The 12851-nt window shown below is 42.8% G+C and overlaps 1 protein-coding gene across 1 annotated transcript; it reads left to right on the top strand.

Moving 5' to 3' along the window:
- Positions 1 to 2365: 2365 nt before the first annotated feature.
- Positions 2366 to 12066, top strand: LOC135547741 (histamine N-methyltransferase-like). The gene is made up of 5 exons (XM_064976997.1): positions 2366 to 2415; positions 3530 to 3637; positions 6500 to 6630; positions 9856 to 9949; positions 10954 to 12066. The coding sequence occupies exons 1-5, from the start codon at positions 2394 to 2396 to the stop codon at positions 11313 to 11315; spliced, it is 717 nt and encodes a 238-aa protein (XP_064833069.1). The 5' UTR covers positions 2366 to 2393; the 3' UTR covers positions 11316 to 12066.
- The last annotated feature ends 785 nt before the right edge of the window (positions 12067 to 12851 follow it).

Genomic DNA, 12851 nt, shown 5'->3' with positions numbered 1-12851 from the left:
ACTAGCCAGACAACAGTGCTGACACACTAGCCAGACAACAGTGCTGACACACTAGCCAGACAACAGTGCTGACACACTAGCCAGACAACAGTGCTGACACACTAGCCAGACAACAGTGCTGACACCCTAGCCAGACAACAGTGCTGACACACTAGCCAAACAACAGTGCTGACACACTAGCCAGACAACAGTGCTGACACACTAGCCAGACAACAGTGCTGACACACTAGCCAACAGTGCTGACAAGACAACAGTTCTGACACACTAGCCAGACAACAGTGCTGACACACTAGCCAGACAACAGTGCTGACACACTAGCCAGACAACAGTTCTGACACACTAGCCAGACAACAGTTCTGACACACTAGCCAGACAACAGTTCTGACACACTAGCCAGACAACAGTTCTGACACACTAGCCAGACAACAGTTCTGACACACTAGCCAGACAACAGTTCTGACACACTAGCCAGACAACAGTTCTGACACACTAGCCAGACAACAGTTCTGACACGCTAGCCAGACAACTGTGCTGACACGCTAGCCAGACAACAGTGCTGACACGCTAGCCAGACAACAGTGCTGACACGCTAGCCAGACAACAGTGCTGACACGCTAGCCAGACAACAGTGCTGACACACTAGCCAGACAACAGTGCTGACACACTAGCCAGACAACAGTGCTGACACACTAGCCAGACAACAGTGCTGACACACTAGCCAGACAACAGTGCTGACACACTAGCCAGACAACAGTGCTGACACACTAGCCAGACAACAGTTCTGACACACTAGCCAGACAACAGTTCTGATACACTAGCCAGACAACAGTTCTGACACACTAGCCAGACAACAGTTCTGACACACTAGCCAGACAACAGTTCTGACACACTAGCCAGACAACAGTGCTGACACACTAGCCAGACAACAGTGCTGACACGCTAGCCAGACAACAGTGCTGACACGCTAGCCAGACAACAGTGCTGACACGCTAGCCAGACAACAGTGCTGACACACTAGCCAGACAACAGTTCTGACACACTAGCCAGACAACAGTTCTGACACACTAGCCAGACAACAGTTCTGACACACTAGCCAGACAACAGTTCTGACACACTAGCCAGACAACTGTTCTGACACACTAGCCAGACAACAGTGCTGACACACTAGCCAGACAACAGTGCTGACACGCTAGCCAGACAACAGTGCTGACACGCTAGCCAGACAACAGTGCTGACACACTAGCCAGACAACAGTGCTGACACCCTAGCCAGACAACAGTGCTGGCACACTCGCCAAACAACAGTGCAGACACACTAGCCAGACAACAGTGCTGACACACTAGCCAGACAACAGTGCTGACACACTAGCCAGACAACAGTTCTGACACACTAGCCAGACAACAGTTCTGACACACTAGCCAGACAACAGTTCTGACACACTAGCCAGACAACAGTTCTGACACACTAGCCAGACAACAGTTCTGACACACTAGCCAGACAACAGTTCTGACACACTAGCCAGACAACTGTTCTGACACGCTAGCCAGACAACAGTGCTGACACGCTAGCCAGACAACAGTTTTGACACGCTAGCCAGACAACAGTGCTGACACGATAGCCAGACAACAGTGCTGACACGCTAGCCAGACAACAGTGCTGACACGCTAGCCAGACAACAGTGCTGACACACTAGCCAGACAACAGTTCTGACACACTAGCCAGACAACAGTTCTGACACACTAGCCAGACAACAGTTCTGACACACTAGCCAGACAACAGTTCTGACACACTTGCCAGACAACTGTTCTGACACACTAGCCAGACAACAGTGCTGACACACTAGCCAGACAACAGTGCTGACACACTAGCCAGACAACAGTGCTGACACACTAGCCAGACAACAGTGCTGACACACTAGCCAGACAACAGTGCTGACACACTAGCCAGACAACAGTGCTGACACACTAGCCAGACAACAGTGCTGACACACTAGCCAGACAACAGTGCTGACACACTAGCCAGACAACTGTGCTGACACACCCGCCAGACAACAGTGCTGACACACCAGCCAGACAATAGTGCTGACACACTAGCCAGACAACAGTTCTGACACACTAGCCAGACAACAGTTCTGACACACTAGCCAGACAACAGTTCTGACACACTAGCCAGGTAACAGTTCTGACATAGTAGCCCAATTATGGCTACAATTCCAAGGATACTTAACCCCATGTTAGACAGAACATCACAAAGGCATAACTTTGGATGTAATTAAGTATTTGAGGATCTTACTAAGTATATGTTTCATGGTAGTACGAGTACCTTTCCTGAAAGCACAATGTCCTGCCTGTTTCTTCCACAGCGTTGGAGAGGGAAAAGCCAATCTTAATGTGATGGGAGTGGGAAGTGGAGCAGGTGAGGAAGAACCATGGTGTCAAAGGATTAAACTATCATAGATACATTTTGTTGAGAAAATTCAAATATTTACTCTTTGTTTAACCCTCTACAATTGTACGGGTTAATAATGGCTGATTTGGGCACTGATAAAAGCCTAAATTGGAATGCAGTGGCTGTACAGTAACATGCTATTACATTGTAATTATTTAGCAGACACTTATCAAATGCAGAGCGACATACAGGAGCAATGGCAATTAAGTGCCTTGCTCAAGGGCAACAATGTTTCACCTAGTCGGCTCGGGGATTCAAACCGGCAACCTTTTGCTTACTATCTGAAGACTCTTAACCGCTAGGCTACCTAAGTTATGTCAGAGCTGTGTCTCTGCGCTTCATACTGCTGTATGGGTTTTGACTGTCAGTCGTTCTTAACTTGAGCACCTCCAGTGTCAAGAAATGATGACAAATGATATCCATGATTTACTTATTGGGTAGCTGACATGATTAGTCATGATAAAATGACATGACTTTGAAATTTCCTGTAGATCTTACGCTTTACGTTTGAAAAACAAACACTTTTTGATATTTGCTTCATACCTGATTAGGATCACATGTATTTTTTTAATTGTTGCACTGTTGAACACTTGTAATCATTCTCCATCTTGTAGACCGCTATCCAGCTGTCAGATACTCATTCACCTCAATTTCCCCTTTCACAAGTCTTTCGGCAGAGTGAGTCTCTTCCAAGTAGCTAAAGAAATATGTTTCAATCCTGTTTCAATCCAATCAATGAAACTATGAGGACTCTGATTTACTTTCAGTTCACGGGCTCTGGATCTGTATCTCGTACAAAAGCCCTCATTCCTGCACAGTGTTTCTCTTCCTATAATAGGATAGAATAGGAGGAACTTTAATGTCCCGAAGGGGGACGTTGACGGACTTTAACCCACAGTACTGCTGTATACAAAAATAGACACTGGTCATTATACACAACATAATACATACTGTACAGTCCACATTACCTATCCTCTCCTCAGGTGAGATAGACATACCTGTAGGATTGTCTCAGCTGTTCTCAGGTGAGACCTACAGTATGTGTTTCTCATTTTACCAACATCACCTGTCCTCTCCTCAGGTGAGATTGACCTTGAGATGTTCTCTCAGCTGCATCTGAAGCATCCTGCAGTAACCATGGACAACCAGGTGGTGGAACCCAGTGCCCAGCAGCTCCACCTCTATAAGGGTAGATATAATCATACTGAATTCTCTAACGGTACAGTGGGGCAAAAAAGTATTTAGTCAGCCACCAATTGTGCAAGTTCTCCCACTTAAAAAGATGAGGCCTGTAATTTTCATCATAGGTACACTTCAACTATGACAGACAAAATGAGGGGAAAAAATCCAGAAAATCACATTGTAGGATTTTTAATTTATTTATTTGCAAATTATGGTGGAAAATAAGTATTTGGTCACCTACAAACAGGCAAGATTTCTGGCTCTCACAGACCTGTAACTTCTTCTTTAAGAGGCTCCTCTGTCCTCCACTCATTACCTGTATTAACGGCACCTGTTTGAGCTTGTTATCAGTATAAAAGACACCTGTCCACAACCTCAAACAGTCACACTCCAAACTCCACTATGGCCAAGACCAAAGAGCTGTCAAAGGACACCAGAAACAAAATTGTAGACCTGCACCAGGCTGGGAACACTGAATCTGCAATAGGTAAGCAGCTTGGTTTGAATAAATCAACTGTGGGAGCAATTATTCGGAAATGGAAGACATACAACACCACTGATAATCTCCCTCGATCTCGGGCTCCACGCAAGATCTCACCCCGTGGGGTCAAAATGATCACAAGAGCGGTGAGCAAAAATCCCAGAACCACACGGGGGACCTAGTGAATGACCTGCAGAGAGCTGGGACCAAAGTAACAAAGCCTACCATCAGTAACACACTATGCTGCCAGGGAATCAAATCCTGCAGTGCCAGACGTGTCCCCCTGCTTAAGCCAGTACATGTCCAGGCCCGTCTGAAGTTTGCTAGAGAGCATTTGGATGATCCAGAAGAAGATTAGGAGAATGTCATATGGTCAGATGAAACCAAAATATAACTTTTTGGTAAAAACTCAACTTGTCGTGTTTGGAGGACAAAGAATGCTGAGTTGCATCCAAAGAACACCATACCTACTGTGAAGCATGTGGGTGGAAACATCATGCTTTGGGGCTGTTTTTCTGCAATGGGACCAGGACGACTGATCCGTGTTTAGGAAAGAATTAATACGGCCATGTATTATGAGATTTTGATTGAAAACCTCCTTCCATCAGCAAGGGCATTGAAGATGAAATGTGGCTGTGTCTTTCAGCATGACAATGATCCCAAACACACCGCCCGGGCAATGAAGGAGTGGCTTCGTAAGAAGCATTTCAAGGTCCTGGGGTGGCCTAGCCAGTCTCCAGATCTCAACCCCATAGAAAATCTTTGGAGGGAGTTGAAAGTCTGTTGCCCAGCAACGGCCCCAAAACATCGCTGCTCTAGAGGAGATGGGCCAAAATACCAGCAACAGTGTGTGAAATCCTTGTGAAGACTTACAGAAAACGTTTGACCTCTGTCATTGCCAACAAAGGGTATATAACAAAGTAATGAGAAACTTTTGTTATTGACCAAATACTTATTTTCCACCATAATTTGCAAATAAATTCATTAAAAATCCTACAATGTGATTTTCTGGATTTTTTTTCTAGTTGAAGTGTACCTATGATGAATATTACAGGCCTCTCATCTTTTTAAGTGGGAGAACTTGCACAATTGGTGGCTGACTAAATACTTTTTTGCCCCACTGTATATACTCTGAACAACAATATAAATCAACATGCAACACCGATCCTGCAGGTGAAGAAGCCGGATGGGGAGGTCTTGGGGTGGCGTGGTTACACATTGTCTGTGGTTGTGAGGCCGGTTGGGCATACTGCCAAATTCTCTAAATCGAAGTTGGAGGCGACTTATGGTAGAGAAATGAACATTCAATTCTCTGGCAACAGCTCTGGTGGACATTCCTGCAGTCAGCATGCCAATTGCACGCTCCCTCAAAACTTGAGACATCTGTTGTGTTCTGACAAAATTGCACATTTTAGAGTGGCTTTTCATTGTCCCCAGGGTGCATCTGTGTAATGATCATGCTGTTTAATCAGCATCTTGATATACCACACTTGTCAGGTAGATGGATTATCTTGGTAAAGGAGAAATGCTCACTAACATTAATGTAAGCAAATTTCTGCATAAAGTTGGAGAGAAATAAGCTTTTTGTGTATAGAACGTTTTGGGGATTTTTTATTTCAGCTCATGAAACATGGTATCAACACTTTACATGTTGCATTTATATTACACCTCTACACGGGCATGTAGTTCAGTGTGATTACACCTCTACACGGGCATGTAGTTCAATGTGATTACACCTCTACACGGGCATGTAGTGCAGTGTGATTACACGGGCATGTAGTGCAGTGTGATTACACGGGCATGTAGCTCAGTGTGATTACACGGGCATGTAGTTCAGTGTGATTACACGGGCATGTCGTTCAGTGTGATTACACGGGCATGTAGTGCAGTGTGATTACACGGGCATGTAGTGCAGTGTGATTACACGGGCATGTAGTGCAGTGTGATTACACGGGCATGTAGTGCAGTGTGATTACACGGGCATGTAGTTCAGTGTGATTACACAGGTTTTTATTTTTACTATTTTCTACATTGTAGAATAATAGTTAAGACATCAAAACTATGAAATAACACATGGAATTGTGTAGTAACCAAAAAGGTGTGCAATGCAAAGAGTGTGCAAAGCTGTCATCAAGGCAAAGGGTGGCTATTTGTCTAATCTCAAATATATTTTGATTTGTTGAACACTTTTTTTGGTTAGTACATGATTCCATATGCGTTATTTCATAGTTTTGATGTCTTAACTATTATTTTACAATGTAAAAAAATTAAGAAAAACCTTTGAATGATTAGGTGTTCTAAAATGTTTGACCAGTAGTGTAGTTCAGGATGATTAGCTCTGTAATTAAATGAATGTACTGTTACTTCATATATCTTTATCTTGTGTAGTGTTGGTGTCCCAGAAACCAAACCTAGACTACATTAAATTCACTTGGAACAAGATGACGGCTACTGAGTTTGAGAAGCACTGGAGAGAGAACCATTTGACCAAGAAGATGGACTTCATTCACATGATACAGGTAGAGCTACCCAGATGGAGTTACAGGTGAAGTTGTAAGTTTACATACACTTAGTTTGGAGTCATTAAACTAGTTTTTCAACCACTCCACACATTTCTTGTTAACTAACTATAGTTTTGGCAAGTCGATTAGGGCATCTAGTTTGCGCATGCTGTGGATGTATTTCAAGGCCTTCCTTCAAACTCAGTGCCACTTTGCTTAACATCATGGGAAAATCAAAAGAAATCAGCAAAGACCTCAGAAGAAAATTGTAGACCTCCACAAGTCTGGTTCATCCTTGGGAGCAATTTCCAAACGCCCGAAGGTACCATGTCCATCTGTACAAACAATAGTACACAAGTATAAATACCATGGGACCACGAAGCCGTCATACTGCTCAGGAAGGAGACGCGTTCTGTCTCCTAGAGATGAAAGTGTTCTGGGATTGATTTGCAATCGCAAATGACCTTGTGAAGATGCTGGAGGAAACAGGAACAAATGTATCTATATCCACAGTAAAACGAGTCCTATATTGACATAATCTGAAAGGCCGCTCAGCAAGCAAGAAGCTACTGCTCCAAAACCGCCATAAAAAAGCCAGACTACGGTTTGCAACTGCACATGGGGACAAAGATGGTACTTTTTGGAGAAATATCCTCTGGTCTGATGAAACAAAAATAGAACTGTTTGGCCATAATGACCATCATTATGTTTGGGAGGCTTGCAAGTCGAAGAACACCATCCCAACTGTGAAGTACGGGGGTGACAGCATAATGTTGTGGGGGTGCTTTGCTGCAGGAGGCACTGGTGCACTTCACAAAATAGATGGCATCATGAAGAATTAAACGTAGGTGGGAATATTGAAGCAACATCTCAAGACATCAGTCAGGGAGTTAAAGCTTGGTCGTAAATTGGTCTTCCAAATGGATAATGACTCCAAGTATACTTCCAAAGTTGTGGCAAAATGGCAACAAAGTCAAGGTATTGGAGTGGCCATCACAAAGTCATGACCTCAATCCTAGAGCATTTGTTGGCAGAACTGAAAAAGCGTGTGCGAGCAAGGAGGCCTACAAACCTGACTCAGTTACACTAGCTCTGTCAAGAGGAATGGGCCAAAATTCACACAACTTATTGTGGGAAGCTTGTGGAAGGCTACCCAAAACATTTGACCCAAGTTAAACAATTTAAAGGAAATGCTACCAAATACTAAATGAGTGTATATAACCTTCTGACCCACTGGGAATGTGATGAAATAAATAAAAGCTGAAATAAATCACTACTATTAGTCTGACATTTCACATTATTAAAAATAAAGTGCTGATCCTAACTGACCTAAAACAGGGATTTTTTACTAGGATTAAATGTCAGGAATTGTGCAACTGAGTTTAAATGTATTTGGCTAAGGTGTATGTAAACTTCTGACTTCAACTGTATATAGGGGATAGTGTGTATACTACAATAAGTGCAATACATTGCTACACTGAACAAAAATATAAACGCAACATGTAAAGTGTTTCATGAGCTGAAATAAAACATCCCAGAAATGTTCCATATGCACAAAACGCTTATTGCTCTGTTTGTTTACATCCAGCTCTGTCCCACCTGCCTTGAATGGCAGGCCGCCACTGATAATTACACAGGTGCATCTTGTGCTGGGGACAATAAGGCCATTCTAAAATGTACACAATGCCACAGATGTCTCAAGTTGAGGGAGTGTGCAATAGGCACGCCGACTGCAGGATTGTCCACCAGAGCTTGTCAGAGAATTGAATGTTCATTTCTCTACCATAAGCCACCTACAGTGTTGTTATATAGAATTTGGCAGTATGCTCAACCAGCCTCACAACCACAGACAACATATAACAATGCCAGCCCAGGACCGCCACATACGGCTTCTTCACCGGCGGGATCGTCGTAGACAAGCCACCCGGACAGCTGATGAAACTGTGGATTTATTCAACCAAATTCAGCACAAACCGTCAAGCTTATCTGCTCATCGTCCTCTCCAGGGTCTTGACCGGACTATAGTTTGGCGTTGTAACTGACTTCAGTGGGCAAATGCTCACCTTCGATGTCAACTGACATGCTGGAGTGTGCCCTTCACGGATTAATCCTTTTCTCAACTGTACCGGGTGATTTGGGCAGGCATAAGCTACGGACAACGAACACAATTGCATTTTATCTATGGCAATTTGAATGCACAGAGATACCGTGACGAGATCCTCAAGCCCATTTTCGTGCCAGTCATCCGCTGCCATCACCTCATGTTTCAGCATGATATTGTATGGCCCCATGTCACAAGGATCTGTATGCAATTTCTAGATGCTGAAAACGTCCCAGTTTTTCCATGGCCTGCATACTCCTCCATTGAGCATGTTTGGGTTGGTCAGGATCCACGTGTACGAAAGCATGTTCCAGTTCCTGCCGATATCCAGCAACTTCACACAGCCATTGAAGAGGAGTGGAGCAACATTCAACAGACCACAATCAACAGCCTGATCAGCTCCATGCGAAGGAGATGTGTCACGCTGCATGAGGTGGTCACACCGAATAATGACTGGTGTTCTGATCCACACCCGTACCTTTTTTATTTTAAGGTACTGTATATGCATCTGTTGGTCACAGATCTCTATTCCCAGTCGTGAAATCCATAGATCAGACGAGGGCCTAATTTATTTATTTAAATTGACTAATTTCCTTATGAACTGTAACTCAGTAAAATGTTTGAAATTGTTGCATGTTGCATTTTTATACAGTGGGGAGAACAAGTATTTGTAACACTGCCGATTTTTCAGGTTTTCCTACTTACAAAGCATGTAGAAGTCTGTAATTTTTATCATAGGTAAACTTCAACTGTGGGAGACGGAATCTAAAACAAAAATCCAGAAAATCACATCGTATGATTTTTAAGTAATTAATTTGCATTTTATTGCATGAGATAAGTATTTGATACATCAGAAAAGCAGAACTTAGTATTTGGTACAGAAACCCTTTTTGCAATTACAGAGATCATACGTTTCCTGTAGTTCCTGACCAGGATTGCACACACTGCAGCAGAGATTTTAGCCCACTCCTCCATACAGACCTTCTCCAGATCCTTCAGGTTTCAGGGCTTGTAAGTAGGAAACACTGCCAATTTTGCAGGTTATCAAATACTTGTTCTCCCCACTGTATATCAGTGTATTTATTTTGTCATATTCAGTCTTATATCACAATAACATGAGAGTTCCCCTGTACTCCATCCAGATGTTGTATTACGTGAAGGATCCAGGTGCCACAGTCACATTCTACCAGAGCCTCCTGGACAGGAATGGAAAACTTCTTGTAATTCTGGTGTCTGGTGAGTCAGTTGAGTTCATGTACAGTCAAACGTTTGGACACACCTACTCATTCAAGGGTTTTTCTTTATGTTACTATTTTCTACATTGTAGAATAATAGTGAAGACATCAAAACTATGAAATAACATATATGAAATCATGTAGTAAACAAATCAAAATATATTTTAGATTTTAGATTCTTCAAAGTAGCCACACTTTGCCTTGACAGCTTTGCACACTCTTGGCATTCTCTCACCTGGAATGCATTTCACGTGTACAAACATGCTTTTCGTACAAGTGGATCCTGACCAACCCCTATTAAAAGTTAATTTGTGGAATTTATTTTCCTCCTTAATGTGTTTGTGCCAATCAGTTGTGTTGTGGCAAGGTAGGGGTGGTAAACAGAAGATAGCTCTATATGGTAAAAGACCAATTCCATATTATGGCAAGGACAGCACAATTTAAGCAAAGAGAAACGACAGTCCATCATTACTTTAAGACATGAAGGTCAGTCAATCTGGAAAATTTCATGAACTTTGAAAGTTTCTTCAAGTGCAGTTGCAAAAATCATCGAGCGCTATGTTGAAACTGGCACTAATGAGGACTGCCACAGGAAAGAAGACCCAGAGTTACCTCTGCTGCAGAGTTAACTGCACCTCCGATTGCAGCCCAAATAAATCAAATAAAACAAAATCTAATTTTATTTGTCACATGGACAATGACCCAACACACCCCCAGGGTGTGTAATAGCTATTTGACCAAGAAGGAGAGTGATGGAGTGCTGCATCAGAGGACTTGGCCTTTTTGACTAGTACTGTATATGTACAAGCATTGCACCTGTAGTGTTACCAGACTCCATGCCAGAGCTCTGTTATACTTACTTTAGGTGGTTAACATAGAATTACATATTACAACTAATTCATAATGAGTTACTATTAGAACTAAGTCATTTAATAGCTTATATGTGGTTGTTACACTGTGGGGTTCTGTTACTATGGGAGGTTATAATGTGTATCATGTCTGTAGATGAGAGTGGCTGGGGAAAGCTGTGGAGGACCTTCAGGACCCAGCTGTGTAACACAGAGATCATTCAGTGTGTGACTACAGGTGATATTAAAGCCTACCTGGACTCTAAGACAGTGAGTTACCAGAGCTACAAGCTGCCGTCTCAGATGGACATCACCGAGTGTTTCACTGAGGGGGACCAGAGAGGAGAACTGCTTCTGGACTTCCTGACTGAGATATTAGACTTCAGCTCCACTGCTCCTCCTGAGCTGAAGAGAGGAGTTCTAGACCTGCTGAAAACCCCAGACTGTAGCAAGGAGGTGGATGGGAGGGTCATCTTCAATAACACCTTGGAGGTGCTGGTGGTTGACCCTCTACAGTAACACATGAATAGATCTCAAAATGCTGTAGCAACAATGTGTATCACTGATAAACACTGAGTATACAAAACATTAGGAACATTAAACTCTTTCCATGACATAGACTGACCAGGTGAATCCAGGTGAAAGCTATGGTCCCTTATTGATGTTACTTGTTAAATCCATTTCAATCAGTGTAGATTAAGGGGGAGAGACAAGTTAAATAAGGATTTTTAAGCCTTGAGGCAATTGAGGCAATGGATTTTGACTTAAATGTTAAATGTATTTTTGTGTGTGTCATTCAGAGGGTGAATAGGCTCGATGAAATATTTAAGTGCTTTTGAATGGGGTATGGTAGTAGGTAACAGGTACACCGGTTCATGTAAAGAACTACAATGCTGATGGGTTTTTCACGTGTTTCAAGAATGGTCCACCACCCAAAGGACATCCAGCCAACTGCGGGAAGCATTGGAGTCAACCTGGGCCAGCATCCTTGTGGAACGTTTTCGACACCTTGTAGAGTCTGTGCCCGATGAATTGAGGCTGTTCTGTGAGGTGCAACTAATTATTAGGAAGGTGTTCCTAATGATTGGTATATTCAGTGTATGCATGAAAGGCTTGTTGTGGTATTCATTTAATTACCTGATTCCCGTCTGCCCACCAAGATCCCACACCTGGAACTTCAGGTTCTTGTACGTCACTGTCTCCATGTTGAAGCCGATCACTGTACAACACAATGACAGAGATGAAACACATTAAACATACGTCAAAGAAAGACATTGTCTCCAAACATGTGGAAAGACCATTTATTATTTCGGGGGGGAAATGTTCCTAATGTGTGGTATAATCAGTGTATGAAGTCAGTATTTCATCCATCACAAATAATGTTTGTTACGTGAAAACAATTTGTTTTACCTTACTTTAACAACACATCAGAACCTAAAACATGATACACAGTTGCTTTCAGGGGCGCTACTTTAGTTTTAGAAGTTGGAAAAGTAAGCAAAAATGCCCACAGTCATCAAGCAAGATAAGAGATAATTATTAAATATGTTTTAAGTGACTGATTGTCACGGCTTTCTTCATGTGAAGGAGTCGGACCAAAATGCGACGTGGCTATTTAGATTCATGTTTAATAAAAACAACTAAACGTAACACAAAAACCAAAACAACCTATACTGGTGCAAAGTAACACAGAGACAGAACACAGAACACAGAGACAGAACACAGAGACAGAACACAGAGACAGAACACAGAGACAATCAACCAGAGACAATCAACCAGGACAATCAACCAGAGACAATCAACCAGGACAATCAACACAGAGACAATCAACACAGAGACAGAACACAGAGACAGAACACAGAGACAGAACACAGAGACAATCAACCAGGACAATCACCCACGACACACTCAAAGAATATGGCTGCCTAAATATGGTTCCCAATCAGAGACAACGATAAACACCTGCCTCTGATTGAGAACCACTTCAGACAGCCATAGACTTTGCTAGCAAACCCCTGTAAGCCACAATCCCAATACCTATGAAAAACCCAAAGA

This window comes from Oncorhynchus masou, chromosome 10 (assembly GCF_036934945.1).
Source record: "Oncorhynchus masou masou isolate Uvic2021 chromosome 10, UVic_Omas_1.1, whole genome shotgun sequence".
NCBI lineage: Eukaryota > Metazoa > Chordata > Actinopteri > Salmoniformes > Salmonidae > Oncorhynchus > Oncorhynchus masou.
This window is presented reverse-complemented; position numbering and strand designations above follow the sequence as displayed.